We start from the raw sequence: 17545 nt of genomic DNA, 5'->3' as shown, positions 1-17545 counted from the left end.
CAGCTTTTCTCTCTCTCTCTTTTTTTTTTTTTTTTTTTTTTAAAGTTTCCATCCCACCCTGAACTCTACTACTGACTTGTTGACAGATGCAGACAGTTTCATATCTGGGAGTAGGGACAGTTCTAATCTTTATTAAAAATTTAGAACTTAAGCTACTCTGGAAAGCCTATGGTTAATGCAAAGTGCACTTTCTGGTCCTAATCCAGTGACAAGTGAATGTTTGTCCATAGCATAGCACTGCCAGATTTCAGCACAATTCATTATAAATTGCACTCTCTGTACATGGAAGGCCAACATTCAGAAAAGAATGAAGCTTTGCATTTCAGATAGGGAGATATTAACAAGGCAGCTGATGGTCACGAAGGTCAGCAGTAACAGGAAAAGTACTGACGCTGGACTGAAAAAAAGAAAGGAGATAAAAGGAAGAGCAGAAAGGGCTCGTGTAACTTCTGTTAACTGTATGTCTGGCTCTTCTGAGTGTAAACGCCGCCTGAATTCTAGGGTTATGATGCATCACGATAAAAGACAAATTATATTTTAATTAAAAAAAATCAAACAAAGATTTAGTAGCTATACCATAAAGATTTTTTTTTAGTTTCTAATGCTGTCTATTTTTGTCTGCTATTAAAAAGAAAAGACTTATCAATGGAAAAGAAATAAAACAACCGTTTTGAAGCAGACACACTGCAGTTTTCTCATTCTTTTGTCACAGACATATGGCCCTCTTGCTTTACTACTACAAAAGAAAGTTTGTTATTTTAATAGAAAAGAGAAAATTAAAGAAAAAAATGAGAAAAATAGATTGCTCTATACAAAGATGCCTGTACATGAGTAGTTTTACAGCAATTATAAAGACCTTTGTGAAACCTTTGAGTAATGCAATCAGTGCAGCTGGGAACCGACCTATGTATAATTATTTCCAAATAAGTTTGTGTTTTTTTTACAGAAGGTTGTTTCTGGATTTCCGAGAGCAAGCCAGAAAATCAACTGAGAAAAGCAGAACTACAATAATACAGAGAACAGGCAGATGAAAAGTCACACAAAAGACTACTTTTTCTTAAGAACCCCAGTAAATTCTCAGTTTCAGTCTTTGTTCAAAAGTTATCCTCACAACTAGCCTGCATTTGACTTCTCTTTGCACTGTTAGTACTTCTGCAGATCTCCTAACCCAGCAACGCCCCCTCACCCCACAACTCCCACACGTCCAGAGAACAGCCCGAGGGAACCGTGTGATCTAACCTTTCATTTTGACAGTGGGAGAATTGGGTCCAGCTGACTGCTTCCTCCATCCTCTCCAGTTCTGGCAAAGGCTCTCTGCCTCAGAGATGAAGGAACAAAGAGAGTCCTCTTCAAAGTGATCAGAGTCTTCAAAGGAAAACCTCTCCCCGTCCTCCCACTCGGCAAACATGAGTTCCATCACATCCGACAAGCAACGTGGGGGGAAAAAAAAGAAACAGAACTGCTCGCTTTAACAGGTGGAGGGACTTGAGGACTCGTGTAATGCTTAAAATCTCGATTCCGTTCAGGTCCCCATACTACGGTACCAGGAGAAACGGAGCAAGTGTTGTCTTGAAGTGGGAGAAGCAGGAAACCATCGCAAACTAACGGGCGCTTGTAAAAAATCCCAGGAGACAAGTTTCGCTTTGTTTAAAAAAAGTTTAAAAAAAAAACAACGTGTATGTCCGCAACGTGTATCAGAGCCTGGAGGTGTGGCTCGGGTGTGCAGAGGTGCTTCCAGCGCGTGTGACACGCGGAGCCCGGCCACTTCCAGCGCCGGGCGCCCCCGAGCCGGCCGGGCGGGGCGCGGAGCCGCTGTCCCTGAGCTCGTGCTTTGCTCACTCTCAGTACACCAAAACCCACCCGGCGGCCCGGGTCCGGGGGAGCGACGCCTGTGGGGCGGGGGCCAACTTCCCCCCGGCTGCCCGGCGCCGTAAAAACGCCCCCGGGGCGGAGGCAGCGCGGCCTCCCGGCGGCTCGGCACCGCCACCGTCACCGGCGGCCGGCGGACAGCGGCTCCAGCCTCATGGGGGCGCGGGCGGCGGGCGGAGAGAGCCCGGCGATAGGCGATGGGGGCCGGGGGCGGCCGCCGCCGCTGTCGCCGCGGCTGGAGCCCGCGCTCCTAGGGGCCCATGGTCGCCGGGGCCCCGTGCGCGGATGCCCCCTCCCGTGCCCGGCCCAGCGGCGGTTCACGGTCCTGGCGCGGTAACGGCGGCGGCGGCGAGTGGGTGCCCGGCGCGGGCACCAAGATGGCTCCGCGCTTCCCAGCTTCACCTGCGACACCCCCCCGCCAGCTGAGCCCCGCTTCCGCCGCCGCGCTTCCGGCTTCCGCCGCCAGGCAGCCGCGCGGGGCATGACGGGGGGGAGGAAACGGCTCGCTGAGGGGCTGCCCGGGGCGATTCGCCCGTGAAGGGATCCCCGCGGTGAAGGGGAGTCTCCTTCTTTTTTCTGTTTTCCCCCTTTTTAAGATAACCATAGGCAGTGAGGGAGCACAGCTTGTGCTAAAACACACCTCTTGTCCCCAGCATATACCACAAATATTTCACCCGAGGTAGAAATAATAGCTACGGTCACCTAAACAGGGATGAAGGAAACATTAAGCTGCCCAACACCATTTTCACTTGGTGTTCTGTTTTGTTTTTGTTTTAAATGCATCTTTTAAGAAAGAAAACAGTTTAAAAATAAAAAAATAAGACATGAGGGGAATACTGCTTGTACAGGAATAAGTAGAAGGAGCTGTATTCAAAAATAAAGAGTCCAACAGCACCGGCCTCTTGTCTCAGGCCAAAAAATCTCCTTTCTCTCCACCAGAGCCTGGAGGGAAGGAGGCAGGTGCCTGGGGAGTTGGAGGAGTCTGTACAACTCTGAAATTAAAAATAAGAAAGTACCTCCCATCCCAGTTACGTGAGGAGTTACGTTAGGTTTACACAATATACCTACTCTGAAACCAGAAGGCTTTATTTTGAGCTTTTTCTATAATTCTGTTTTATTTTGGAGACCTATTTAATTGTTTCATTGTGAGAGTAGGCTGGTGTAAAACCTAATGGTAAATTTTCTCTGTAAGTTGAGTAAGCATCAGCTGAGCAACCGCAGGCTGGACCTGCATCTTCCTTCCTGTATTTGTACAGAGGAAAAAAAAAACTCATAGGAAAAAGAAGAGCTAAGGAAAACAGAATGAAGTATTAGGAAACTATTCCTAGAGCTGAGAGAAACTGAAGTGCTCTGTCTGAGAACACTTAGCATGTTACTCATCTTAATTCACCGTAGTCCTCAATCAAAAAAAAAAAAAGAAAAGAAAAAAAAGAAAAGATAATTGATGAAACCTCATAGTGGGTCTCAAGAGATACCCCTTGGACCTTAAGGGAAACTATAATGCTTACCAGTATAGAGTTTAAGATCTCAAACACAGAAATGTGCATTAATAAAATGTCCATCAACTGTAAAAAGTATGTTTACCTGTATAAATGTCAGATCCTTCAGTGCTTCCTACCAGTAAGGAAAAAGGGAGCAGTCCACAGCTTCTTAATCCTCAAATCTTTCTTCTATACTTCATCTAACTTAATATGTTGCTTGTCCAAAGTGGCTGTTCTAAAAATACTTGTACAATTCCTTTAAGGGATCTTCTTGAGGAGATATCTGAGGTAACAGATACATGATAAATGTAGTCTCTGCATGTCTTTTTACAGAAATCATTTTTTTGCTAAATAAACTCTCACAACACTAGTAGGCTCCCCATGCTTTTTTCTCAGATATTTTTTTGCCAACAGGCTGCCTGTATACATTTTTATTTCACAGGAAGAGCTCATTGATAGCCATGCATACATGCATATGGCATATCTGAAGGGTGGTACTATCCCTAATAGTCTGTTATACAAGAATGTATGTATTAAATCCTCTTAAAATCAATTCAGGAGCTCTGAAATTCACACTTTTCCTTTTGGGAGGGGAAGGGGCGTGGAGCCTAGAACCTGTTTTTCAGCTAGCCAGAAATGCTATTAATTAACAATAGTTGCTGTAATTACCGTGTGAGCTAATGACAGTCAGTCAGGTAGTTAGGTAACTACTGTCCCTTTTTACAGTGTGCAGGGGCAAGCAGAAAATGATATTCTTTAGAACCTGGTGATTTAGAGCTTCAAGCAGAGTAAAATTCTGTACCCCTAGTTCTACAAAGTCAAAACGTTTAGACCTTGGCTTCATAAAGATAACAATGACAGGATACTTAACATCCTCAAAAACACAACAGCAGGGTGTCAAATGCTGACTCTACTGATAAAAAGTTGTCTGAAGGAGTATCTTCATCAGTGTGACCCTAGCATGTACCCTATTCTTCTCCACACTTGGTACCTCACCATCCCGCCCAGGGGTTCCTTTCCATTTTCAATGATATGAGGTTTAGGAACCTGAATATCACTTCTCTCTCTCCCCGCCTCCCGCCCTCCCCCCCCCCCACCTTGAGAGAGTAGATTCAGAGGTACTCTCTCACTCAAGAATTTACCAGAGTTGGGGGTTTGTTAAGCTCCTACCAAATGACTTCAATTAAGACTAGCTGTCTCAAAATGCAATACAATAACTAGCCATTAAAAAAAAAAAAAAAAAAAAAAAAAACTAATCAACCCAAATGTGGCCTAAAGTCATAGCCAGGCTTGAAACAACAGTAGGTCACAGTGCAGAGTGCAGATCTGAAGATTTTTCTTCAACTTTCTGATGAAGGACAATTTTCCTCAGACATAGCCCACAACAATATTACTAGATAGAGGTACCAGAGCTGTTTGGTTTGGGGAGGAAGGAATTCCCATGCATGGTCCAATATGAGAATTTGAGGAAAGATGTAGTTTGACACAAAATCCATGCTCAGATGTTCATGTAGACACCTTAGGGACCTGAACCAATGCAGAGTACTGGTTCTAAGCTGGGCTCACAAGAGGACTGTCAGTAATGAATTATTCTGTTTCATGGCATGAGGAGGATTATCACTTCTTAAACTAAGATGCAGAAATAATTCCTAAATTCAACAGCATGTGGGTCTCCCCAAGTCCAAGGACAATTTGCATCCTCTATTGGGAAGACAGAAGACAAGAATACAATGACAGAAGACTATGGAGGAGCAGGATCATACTTCCAATGTCAAGTATCTGAATCAGATGCTACAGGAAGATGCCTAGCTTCTAGAAAGTATGCATACCACTACTCCAAGCATAAAAGCCTTGCTTAGTGGGTCCCTTCATTGATTTGGGAATTTGGAATGGTTCTGTTTTGTCTTGGTTTGTTTCTAGGTGTTCTGCCAAGCACCAGGCTCTTTGCCAAGGAGCAGCTCTCAGGCTCTTCACTCCCACCACTTCTGTCCGAGTGTGTACTTCTACTGCATGCCATGCTCCCAGGCTCGTGTCACGGCCACAGCTCCCCAGCTTGTCCACCTCGGCAGGGTATGCCCACCATGCTCTCTCTTCAGCCTTAGTATGGCATCCAGTGCTGCCCTACCCCAGGTATTCCACATATTTTCTGCTGAACTTCCTGTGGCTGGTGCAGCTGACAACTCTTAAACAGATGAACAGATACATGCACAGAAAGGACAAATTGAATTTCTACAGTGGGCACAAAATTTCGTATAACAAAGCAATGCCCTTTTACCACAGAGTTGTTGCCTGTTCCTCAGTGCTGAATACAGACAGAAAACAAAGAGGTAAAAATGGCTTTTCCTGTTTTCACCATGTTACTGGCTGGTCAGTGCCTGGATGTAAATGGCATCCTGACAGTTTTGGTGTTTCGCCCAAGACTTGTCCCCATGTTGCAGCTAACATCGGTAGCAGGTTCTTCTTCCAAGGGACCTACTATACACATCCCCACAATGCAACAAAGTCAATGTCCTGTAGAGCGCTTGGCAGATGGGCAGAGGCAGGACACCATGCAAGCCAGGTACCTGGCAATATGCTGTATCACATAACAGCAAGTTCTGTCTCATATGCTCTTGCTAACCTGGCAGAAAAGTTGTCTTGCACTGATACACAGATGGATCAAATTTGTACTGCCAAATGAGCTGTTAGTGCACAGCACCAGCAGTAATTAGAGACACACCTTACTGACAATGGAAGTTCTGATGGTTTACATCAATAGCAGTCTGGGTCATGAGCTTTGATACATTGCAGAGAATCTCTGCCCTATGAGAAATCAGAAATACCTGAAGGTATCACAATATTTTATGAAATGTTGCATGAAAGAAGGGTTTGACCTGCAGGAACAGAACTGGTGAGGAAAAATGATTTAGAAGACGGTGGGAGTCAAATAGAATCTAAAAATACAGCTGAAATTTTGAACCGTGTTTTGACAGTTAAAAGGAGATGAAAGTAGAGCAAACTAAGAAACTAAAGATTTTGTCCACAGAATGAAGAGAGAACTAGGGGTGAGATTCTGCACCCTGACATGACCTGTTGTAGGACTTGAAATAGCATTAATAGGCAGGGAGATACTTATGGCATAAACCTAGTGCTGCTCACTGATATCTTCTGTCAACATTATATGCAACACAACACTATTAGCTCTTAGCAGAATCCAGTAGAAAACACAAGTTGCAACAAGAAAAGACAGAGGACAGAAGAAATGGCAGAGAGCTTTACTAATGTGACGTGCTTCATATTATAAGGGGGTTTCAGCACATTATGTTTACCTATATTAAACTGGAGCAATCCTCATTCACATTCCTTCTCCTTCCAGCTTTCATGTATCACAAGTTGCAGAAATTTCCAAATAAATCTTGCTTCCACTTTCTCAAACATCACAGGCTGAAAGCATGAAAGAGGTGATGAAAGTAGTGAGACAAGCAAAGCAGGCAAACAAATTTGCACTTCTACCTTAAAATGCACATCAGGAGACTGAAAAAAAAATATGTCTTCTGGCCTGTGCAGACCAGATTTGGGTGTGTTCTTTCTCTGGCCAACATGAGGGAATGCAGGGGTGATTGCTAGCTTCTCCTTGTCCTCAGGGCTATGGCTTGGAAAGGCACAGTTCATAAACACTCATTCATCTTTTTCCAGTCAATGTATTGCATGAGACAGGCATGCATTTTCCCTTGTGGATCTCCCAAAAGACAGAAGCCATAGTCACTGCTGAGGAGGCTGTGAAAAATAGTATCTGATGATTTCATCAGTGCTCTGCTAGCAGGACAAAAATTCAATAAGAAATTCTGCAGAGATGACAAAATTGCAACTAGGATGTTTTTTTCTTTACAGGGATGTACTTTTTTTTTTATCTTTCTCTTTCATTTCAGAGGAGTGAAATTACTGTTCAAAATTCTTTTGCATCTATTACATGCAATTTTCAGAATGCAGCATCTCATATTAGAAAGACAAGCAGTCACACATACCCTAAAGCAGAATTGCAACATACACATTTGTTTCCTGTCTTAAGGTCTCACCAGGGACTGAAAATCAAGGAGAGTCTGTGTTGCACCCCAGAAGTGTCTGCTTTTCACTGATGAGTCATGTGGTACTCTGTCAGTCACATCCAGTGCGTTTTTATTCCTCAATGCACAGAAAGTAAAACACATCCTTGGTATGGCTGGAATCTAACAGACTCAATAACAAATAAAACACTCTTGAGATTTTATCACTGCTAATGCAATGAGACCCAGCTGTTCAGCTACATTCTGAATCTGCAAGATTTCATTGTCTTTCCACATGCAGTCATGCAATCAGAAATGACAAGTAAAGGTAAATTTTTAAAGCACATATATGGCTTTGTTTCCAAGTAAAACACTGGTTGTGCAGAATTGTGGTTCTTGTGCTCTGGCATCATGACATTATGGTAAACTGCAGACAATTTTTGTATCTTCAGTTCCTGTTCCTTGGAAAGTGATGGTGATAGGACAGCAGTCTGTTTTGAAAAATCGCTTCTCCTAGAAGACCACTGCTTCATGATATATCAATCACTGTTAATAATAAATATCAAATACCTCCAGAGAAATCACAACCAACCACCATTGTTATTTATTTCAAAGCACTGGAACTGGAGAACAGATAGAGCAAATATTGTTATAACACAAAATAAGGGACAGCACACAGCCCATTCTCATTTGATCTACGTTTAACTACACAAGTGCCTGTGCAAGAAGGACAGAGCTTTCTCAGACACTGAATACAACGAAGCTGAAAGCAAAACTACCCTGAGGAATCAGAAGCTCTGGAAAACAAGTTTCCTCCATTTAGATTGAGCAGTTTCCAATCTTCAGTTAATCCTATTCACAGAAGAATTTGATCTGATAGTGTCAGAGGTTCTCTCTTTGAAATTGTATATAATGGGAACATATGCCTAATATTAAAGCCTTATTAAAAAATGAATTCACTATTTGTGAGATGAATTACTGTTACATACATGGAAAATGGATTCATTAGGGGGACACTTTGCAACAGCTGTTAAAATTATTGTTATAATGCAGACTACAATTGTGGCTGAGGTCTCATGTATGAACTATTATGCTTCAGAAAGCATAAGATGCTGTTTATAGATAATGATGTCTGTAGGGATTACTGAGCATATTTAGTCTGGCCTCTTGTATTTCAAAGGTTAGAAGTATATATTCCTCTTTCCCTTACAGTAAACTATAGGAGCATTTGTTTTCTTTTTCACACTTTGTTCATTCTTCTGCCACTGCCAAAACTGTCTGGCAGGATCTAATATGCAACATATATTCACAGATAAATTAAAGAAGTAGCATCAAGCTAAAAGGAACTGCAAAGAGATGTTCTACATTTCTCAAAGAAAAACTGTTAAACTGCTAGTTTGTTTGTTTTTTGTTTGAGACCACATTTAGATGTTTCCTCAGCTAAAGTGAAAAAAATGTGAAAGCAATAATATCTCTGTCTTTTGTGCTTAACACATTTGATACCCCATTTATAGAAACTTAGGAATTGATAATTCAGTTTGTCTAGAGAAATTATTACCCTAGCTAGTAGCATTACATACTTGAAAGCTTCCTAAGTACTCTGAAAAGCAGGCATTAAGTCCCTAGCTTATTTTGGTTTCAGTCTGCTGAGAAATAATCAAAGTTCCTAAACGTGATGTTCCTTCTCTATCAAGCTACAGTGTTAGAAATGAAAAATGATAGTCAAAGGAAGAGCTGCTATATTAGGTGATTCTCAACATGCCTTTGCTGCAGAAGTCACATTTCTACATTTGTTGCTGAGGGTACAGGCAGTTGACTAGTAAGTAAAGAATTACTGTTAGGGAGACAAAGGATGTCCATTTACTCATGTCAAGCCCAATATTCACTATTCTGCTATATATGTAAGCAAATCTTGGCTAGAAGAAATGATCCAGCAAACTTAGAGTAATCTTGCTCTACTTTATTTATGTGCTTCTTACATACTCAGGAGAGGAAGCTTTCCACGTGCTATGAAACCTGCTAGTTCAAATAAAAGTGGCCATAGCAAAATTTGCACTGTAGGTGTCTCTCAACACTTTAGTCTTTCAAAATATAAAGTTCAGACACCTTAGCACTTAAATATTGGAATAACAGATGATTCTGAAGTGCAAGAACAGCACTATACAACATTAAATGGATAGTAGTCTGTCCATTTCTGCACAGATACTCCTAAGGAAAATAATCTAACCTCAGAGTTAGTGATGTGACTTTTTTTTAATTTAAAAATGTAATTAATGTTATATCCCATCAGAAGTTTAAGCCAAGTCAATTCAGTGTAAGGTTTTCTCTTACTAAAAATGTTGTTTCTATGACCACACACCAGTACTCCATTTAAGAAAACATACTTTGAGTTTTGTATTCACAAGCACGGGTGAGGGTCAGTGCTTTCTACGCTATATGTTTAACTAGCCTCTTTTATGCAACATGTTTGGGGGAGACATTAATACAAATACTATGCAGTACACAATGACTGAAAATTACCTGGGCTGCTGTACCCTGGACCTCAGTCACTATTCTGTTTCTGTAAAAAGTGAGGGAGAAAACATGTTCTTTTTCTTAGACCTACTTGACAAAGCAGGATCTACTGTAGGGTGCTCTGTAAATACAAATCAGTTGACCTTTAAAATCATGTGGATTCTTATAAGTAGAGTGCTTTTCTTTCTTTTTTACCTGCAAATGTCATAGACCAGATTCATTTAGGAAGCAAGCTCTTTGAACTAGATTTCTCCTCCTTTAAGAGACTTAGGGAGCCTAGATTAAATCAGCTGCTTCTATTTTCAGCTTTCTTCTCCAGGTAGCTGACCAGTCTGTAGAAGATGCTGAAGGCTGTTTTGTGAGCTGACTCAGACTCTACTATCTTTTTTAGGCAGATCTTCCTTTCCAGCCATGTACCTGCAAAATGTTGTGACAAATTCCTGTAAAATTCTGTCCAATACTTTAATGCATTTCCCAAAGTAATTTCACATCTTCTTGGGGTAATAAAAGTAGATTTGTATAATTCTATTATCGCAATTGTCCTCTCAATTGGTGTTAAATCTAGCAACCTATATTTATTGAGGATAAATAGTAGGAATTTAATGAATAGAAGCATGTGCTTTTTTTCATTTCACCAGGTATCTTGTGTGAGTAGACACTACTGTTTCAACTGAGCAGGACGCCCCCAACTGAAACAGCACATTCTGCACCCCTCTGCCAATTGTCAGCAACAAAATTGCAACAGTTTAAACAAATTGGTAAACCCATGTAACTGCAAAGACAAACCCTGTATGACAATAAAGATTTCTCAAGTTTTAATCAACCTAGCTGTGGTTTAAATATTTGGAGAGTTGAAAGGGGTTCTGTTGAGACCTCAGTATTTGCGCTGAATCACAGGACCCCCCCCTCTCCTTAGTCTTGCTGGAGATAATGAAATGGTCAGCCTAAAGTAAGAGAGCTTTCCTCTGGTGCACTTGGTTACTGGTTCTATAAAAAATAATCAAACGCCAAGCGTGCAGACATCTGAATAGTACCCTTGACCTCTCTTAAACAGGTCTCTATCCCATGATTGGAGGTTTTAATCCTACTTGATCTCCAGCAAGCCTGTGCATGCAAGGGGGAGTGGAAAAATAGCAAGGAAGAAATACTCTTTAGAAGTACATTTTCTTCTTCGCTGCCAGCTCAATTTTATACAGGGTAGATTAATTAAACCACAAAGAAGAAAGTGTTTATTTTTGTTGTTGTTCAAAGGGCTTTTTGTTCTACTTTTGAGTAGGAAATATCACAGAAATGTAAACTTTTTAAATGGTTTCTGCTGAGCTGTCCAGTTACATATCCATAAAATCTCTCATTTCCAAAAATCTCTCCCAAACTCTCTACCGTGACAGTGAGGGGCCTCACCACCCAGGCTAGCATACCATGCAAGTGGGACAACAAGTCGCTGCTTGACCCCTTTTCATGGAAACACCTGACAGCTACCCACTGCTGGCGTGGGACCCACAGGGCTGGCATGGGCTTGGGTTGTCAACGTTAGTTAGGGCTTCACAGCAGGATTAATTTGTTGCAATTTTAATTCCTGCCAGTTTGTTTCTCCTGTGGGGAAGCAAGTTTGTGTGAGCCCAGCATTGAGCTACACCTGTTTCCAGCTCAGCCCTTTGAGCCAAAGCTGCCATGATGACTGCGTGAAGGCCAGCACAGGCATAAGCAGACAGAAGAAACAAAGCTTTTTGTTTGGCTGACATCAGAGTAGCACAGCTTCTCTTCTGGTAAAGCTGATTCACAGCAGCTGCCTCTTCCCTTCAGAAGACAGGGTAGTTTTGAAAATCTGTAAATACAAAGATGCCTTTTAGTTTTTGGCAGAATGCAATGGATTTGAAAAGTGGGGAGGGGAAGATCAGGTGGTGGAATCAGGGTTTCACCAAATTGTTTGAATTTGTCTGTCCTACTCCTGTCCCCATCAGCACCTCTTAAATCCAAGGTTTTTCTAAACAGAAATGATTCTAGATGGATCATCCACTACTTAAAGACCCATGTTGCCAGCTCTGCTTCCTCTTTTTGCTTTCACACAAACACAATCCTACTGCAAATCCAATTATGTTACCAATGCTAGGTATCCCCCTGTGGAAATGCCAGGTTTGTTAAAGAGTGGCACAGCATCCAGCCCAGCAGCCCAAGGTTGCCTGAGCAGCATGCCATCTTCCTCCATTAGAAAGGAATTTGTGTTCAAGATTTTTTTTTTTTTATATTATTATTATTTTAATGTCAGTGGTAAAACCTGAATTCTTGTCTTCCTCCCTTAATAACTCTGGTAGCGATGGTAGCTATCCTAGTTAGAAAACTGCATGGACTAAAGCCCTGTTTTCTCCTGATTTCTTATACCAGTTTTGAAATCCGAAGTACCTTATAGCTGACAATCTGAAATGAGTATCCTCCTCCCAAGCCTTTGTACAACCTGAAGGCAGAAGTCAACTTCTTTAATACAAAATATGAGACCTGACAGACTTGTAACCTTAGCTTTGGTTTTGACATTGTTTCTTTCCCAAACAGTGACTATGTGCTTTGGAACTTACTTGGTGAAACAGTGCTTACTGATGTTTGAAAGGCCATCTAAAATGCACACGACTCTGCTTCACCACTGATACGCGTCGGCTATTCTCACAAAACCTCAGCCATGAGCTCTCAGCTTCTCACAGGGAAAAGAGTAAATACAAGTAGGTGTACAAAAACCCTAAGTAAAAAATGAAGAAAGGGAGGTGTTAACCACAAACAGCTCTCACTTCAGTGAGTGCGTGCTGGTTCCCAACAGCAAGCTAGAGACAGTATGCACAAAAAATTATATGCTATAATACTTAGAGTCCTCACCAAGCCCCAATTTAATCCTAATGACTTGGGAAAGCCACTGCAGTAGTCGGTGAGTTACTTTTCAAAGCAGGCATTTTACACAACAATACAGATTTCAGCTTTGGAGGGTGGCAGGGGGAGAACAGTGTTCTTGCATGAGTGTTTCATTCAAATTGCATTTTGCTTCCACTTTTCCAAAGTTTGGCTTTGATCCTTCAATTGGTGATATACGAATCCTAGCCTGGAAGGAGACAAAATCATTTCTGAACAAGTTTGTTCAAAACTAGTATGTAAAGATAACAACAGCAATGAATTATGAAGCTGATACATAAAACCCTGTGTTGAGTGCAATTAATTGATTTGCAGATACCCTTCACCTGTTCCAAACGGCCTTAAAACATGGCATTCAAAGAGCTGTTGCATTTCATTTTTATGGTAGCTAATATGATACTGACTTTATAACATTCTTTCACACATTAAAACTGTTCCAAAAATAACATTAATACAAATATTTAATTAGCATAATTCAGTGCTGGGAAAAAAAGAAAAAAAAACACCAAAAAAACGCAAACGAAAACATGCCCTTGGAACAGGTTCCTTTATTACAAATAAGACCGAGCCCCACACAATCACTGTATAATCCATTTATTAACATATCTTGTGAGCCACTGGTGTTGATCCAAAGGACACAACAGTTTTGGCAACAGCCTGATTTTAGAGGTACTCAGCCCCCAGTTAGTAGAAAGGGGTTTTAATAGGACTGAGTGGGCTGAGTGTTCCTCCTTGATGTAGGGAATTAAACATTTTCTTGAACAATTAAAAATAAAGCCCAAGACATTGGTCCAGGTCAAAATGCCTCATTCCACAGGGAGCTGTCCCCAGCTGGTAACCACCAGGGGCTCTTCTGTTCCTGTGTCCACATCCTCTAGGTGCAAGAAACTCCCAGCAAATCTATCAATATGGTGTCACTTAAATACAGTTCATCTGCCAAAAGCTTTCCTCTGATGGTTGAATATACACATAAAACGTTGTCTTCAAGTGGTTGATAGATCATCACAGCTTCAGGATACTGGTTTCAGAAAGGAAGGCAGATAGACAAAATGCAAGCCTAGTTCTCCTACCCCTGAGAAAGCAAATATCCATGTTCCTGTATCCTAGCCAATCACTCCACTAATACCTTTGAGGAATTGATCTGCTATTCTTTGCTATAAAGGTACAAGGATTACAACAGTAATTGACATCCTGTCCAGGTTCATAAACAGCTGCCTGCTTAATTACAGCATAGAACAACAACTAGAAATCCTCTGAACAGCATTCAACTGCAGGAATAGGTTAAAACTTTACCCCAGCTTCAGCTGGCCAAAGCCTGGGTTTGTGTCAAGACAGGGCAGAGGAGGGTACCCAGGCAGGCACTACAGGTCAGAAAAACACCAGCCCGGGTCAGCCTTTGCAGAGCACCAGGGTATTCTCTTAGGAAGAGGGATAACTGGAGCATTAATAGCTGCTCTTTAGACACTTAACATAGACACCACCTAGTCAACTGTGTCTTTCTCACACAGCCAGCGTGTACCACACTGCTGTAGGAACTTGTCTCACAAAGCGTTCCCATGGCACAGTGCAGTTGCCAGCAAGAGTAACTGAGCTGTCAGCTCCTAGAAGTGCCGTAAGGGCATCAGCCTCATTCCACTGACTAATGCTGCTCAGACAGACTGTCTCAGTCCTATAGGTATGTCAGCCAGGGCAACACTCCACACAGATCATCAGGTATTCTCTGCCCAGAGCTGCATTATACTTCACAGACATACCTACAGCAATTGCTCTGAGCTTAGAGGTGCTGCTGCACATGCCAGAGACAGGGTAAATTGACCTTGGCTGGTTTTCTCCCCATTGTAGCTGCCACCAAAACTACACCAGCAAGGTTAAAGCTATCTCCAGTATACATACGTAATATACATACAGTGCTGAAATCACTTACAGCATTGCCTACTATAGAAAATAGTACTGAAAATTATCAGTAGATTATTTTCTCAAACTGCATTCAGTTTAGGCTCAGAGCTTAAACATCAGCAGAAAGAGAAGGCATGGAGAGATAGTTAGCATCTTATCAGATAGCTAGACAGTTTGAGTTGAAGAGAGACAGAGAAGCCACTGTTCTAGGAAGGGAACTGTCTGTAAAGGATGACAATATAAAGCAAGGCCCCTTAGTTCCTCTTACAGCTGAGAACACAAGGATAGATGGGATTCAATGAAAACAAAAGGCAATTAATTCTGGAACTATAAAAAGAAACAATGTACTACAGAATATAAAATGATATTGGTTATCTTTGCCAGAAAATATTGAGGCTTAGTTGGATTAAATAAGAGATTAAACTTTTATATGGAAGATCAAGTTTGGTTAGGTTAAACAATTTTTTAGAAGTTAGGGAGATGAACTCTGATATTAAGGAAAATTAAAAAAAAAAAATAGTGCACAGTGTTTGTGCAATACCTAGAAGTCTGAGTACTTGTACTTTTATTTTAATCGTGATAGCAATGCAAGTAATTAACTTAAATGGGCCAGGAACAAAATTCCCCAGAAGAGAAGGCTGTTAAAACTTGCTCAATACAAATGCACACGCACTGTCCTTTGAAATGTCTGCTGCTGGGCAACATTAGGTACAAAATACAAGCTAGAGTGGCTGAGTGCTGCTCATCCAATCAGACAATTCCAGTAAGCCCAGTGGCAAAGCACGTGAGTTTGGCTTGGACCACAAAGAGCAATAGTGGTGTTCTGAAACAGGTTGGGACAACGGGGGAGAGTATTTGCAGGCTTGCATACAGTACAAGTAAGGTGCAAAATTAGATGGAGATAAGATAATTCCTTCCCTCCTCCTGGCTCCTGGAGGACTCACAGAACATTAACTACAATGATTCTCACAGTTTCCACAGTGACAAAATCCAAGAGATACATTTTGAGCTGGAACATGGGAATCTCAGAATACACTGCCAGGCCTGTGTCTCATACGTGTTACACGGTCATTTTTAATAACTCCTGAAGAGCAACCAGTAGGCTTAAGGAAATAACCTTACTGTTTCAATCCTTTCTATATTTCTATGCCTCTTTGAATTATAGGTATGAGCTGGAAGATCAAACCAGGTTAAACTAGAGGTGTGACAGCACTCAAGGCACCTGCAGCATTCCAGTTTGGGAGGCTGAAAGTTAAAGCCAAATCCCTCTCTATTCCCAAACAGGTACTGCTTCTGCCAGCATGGAACTTGGGATTTAACCCCCTGCAAGACAAGAGGTCTGTAACATAATTGTCCTCGGTCCTCCTGTTATTTTAATTCCTGGGTGATAAGGAACAGTCATCAGCTTGTTTCATAGGGACCCTCTGCCAGTAGGTGTAGGACAACCTAGCCAGCACGGAGCCAAGCATGGCACTACTGAAGGACCAAACCTGGCTCTTCAAACAGGGTTATCAGCACAAGCTGACTGCAGACATTCAGCCCCACAAGAAGAGGCACTAACAGATCAGATCAGTCTCAAATGCCAATTTGCAGGGGTTCTTACACTGCATGTTTTAGAGATTCCTACAATTCTTTTTTTAAATAAAGTTTCCAAGCAGGATATTTAAACAGCCCATTGCAGCATTTGTAACCCAGCTGTCTTGTAATCTACTGGAGAGAGTAAATGCAAGTGTTTGGTTTAACTTTCACACACAAAAACCAGACACCTCGCCAGGTCAGCACCTTTAGACTAAGCTGCTTTATAGGTGACAAATTAAAACTTCAGGCAATCACTGCTAGTTGAATCCAAGACAATTTCTAGGGCGCTGTCACCACTTGTCCTGTGAGATGACATGGTTAATCCACAGGCCATACTCTGCCTTCTGTTCTCGCCTTGCTAATCCCTAGGTATTGAACATTTCAGTGCCTTGAGTACACACCTCCCCGACAGCAGACCAGTGTCTGACCCAGTCAGTGCCTACACCACAGTGCATGAGTGAACCCAAAACATGCACATTTGGCACAAGTTCCACATGTCCCATACCATTTTATTACTCCATGTTTGGACCATCAGTTATGCAGCAAAGCTGCTCCTGAACAGACCTTTCTTCTCTCTGGCTTGGCCACACAGCTAGAACACACTGTTGTGCACTGCACAATTGTTAACACACTTAGCCCCTCTATTTGTATATTTTTCTACACACTCAAAAAAAAATTAGCTTTCAAAAGTAAGGAAGGCCTAAGAGTAGGAAACTGTTCACTTGTTTGGATAAGAGGGAAGGAAGAAATTGAAGTATTCAACAACCCCTGCTTTCTCTCAGTATTTTTTCTGTTCAGCCTGAAAGGTCTGAGCTTAAACTATAGCTTGATGGCACTGCTGTCATATTCTTAAGCCAGTTTACTTCCACTGAGAGGAATGAAAAGAGAAATAGTGCAGAGAGAAGAGAGGAAGCGCAGTCCAAAGGTTGCAAGAATAGCACACACTTCAGAAAAGCAGGAAGCTGCTTTGCAGCACACTTCCTGTTTTACACCTCAAGCAAATTACTCAGTCCTTGTGTTTGTTTTGTATCTATACCCCAGAGTATTTCCATGTTTCATGGGAGAACTGCGAACACAGAGATGTTAAAGACTAAGACCACAAATAAAGGTCAGTTAATAACTATGATAAATAAGGTACCAAGAAAAAGTCCCTGCCATGCTGTTAAATTGTCTCAACACCTGTTTGAGACTAACATTACATTTGGATTTAAAGAAAAATAACATGTCTATTCAGCCTTTTGGGGTCACATTTTTAAATTACACACAGTAATCATGAGGGCAAGAAAGCTGTTG

At 41.6% G+C, this 17545-nt stretch overlaps 1 protein-coding gene across 7 annotated transcripts in view; it reads right to left on the bottom strand.

Annotated features, from left to right (window-relative positions):
• ZSWIM8 (zinc finger SWIM-type containing 8) overlaps positions 1-3729 on the bottom strand; it is a 109008-nt gene extending 105279 nt beyond the window's left edge. For 2 of the 7 annotated variants that reach the window (XM_080598072.1, XM_080598068.1), the window contains exon 1: positions 1240-3726. In XM_080598072.1, the coding sequence (XP_080454198.1) occupies positions 1240-1417 (178 nt within the window). In that variant the 5' untranslated portion in view covers positions 1418-3726. Of the gene's footprint in view, positions 1-1239 lie in introns of all 7 variants that reach the window. The other 5 variants (XM_080598070.1, XM_080598069.1, XM_080598071.1 and 2 more) reach the window with 5 other exon arrangements.
• Positions 3730-17545: the final 13816 nt, after the last annotated feature.

This window comes from Anser brachyrhynchus, assembly GCF_964034855.1.
Source record: "Anser brachyrhynchus genome assembly, chromosome: 6".
Taxonomy (NCBI): Eukaryota; Metazoa; Chordata; class Aves; order Anseriformes; family Anatidae; genus Anser; species Anser brachyrhynchus.
This window is presented reverse-complemented; position numbering and strand designations above follow the sequence as displayed.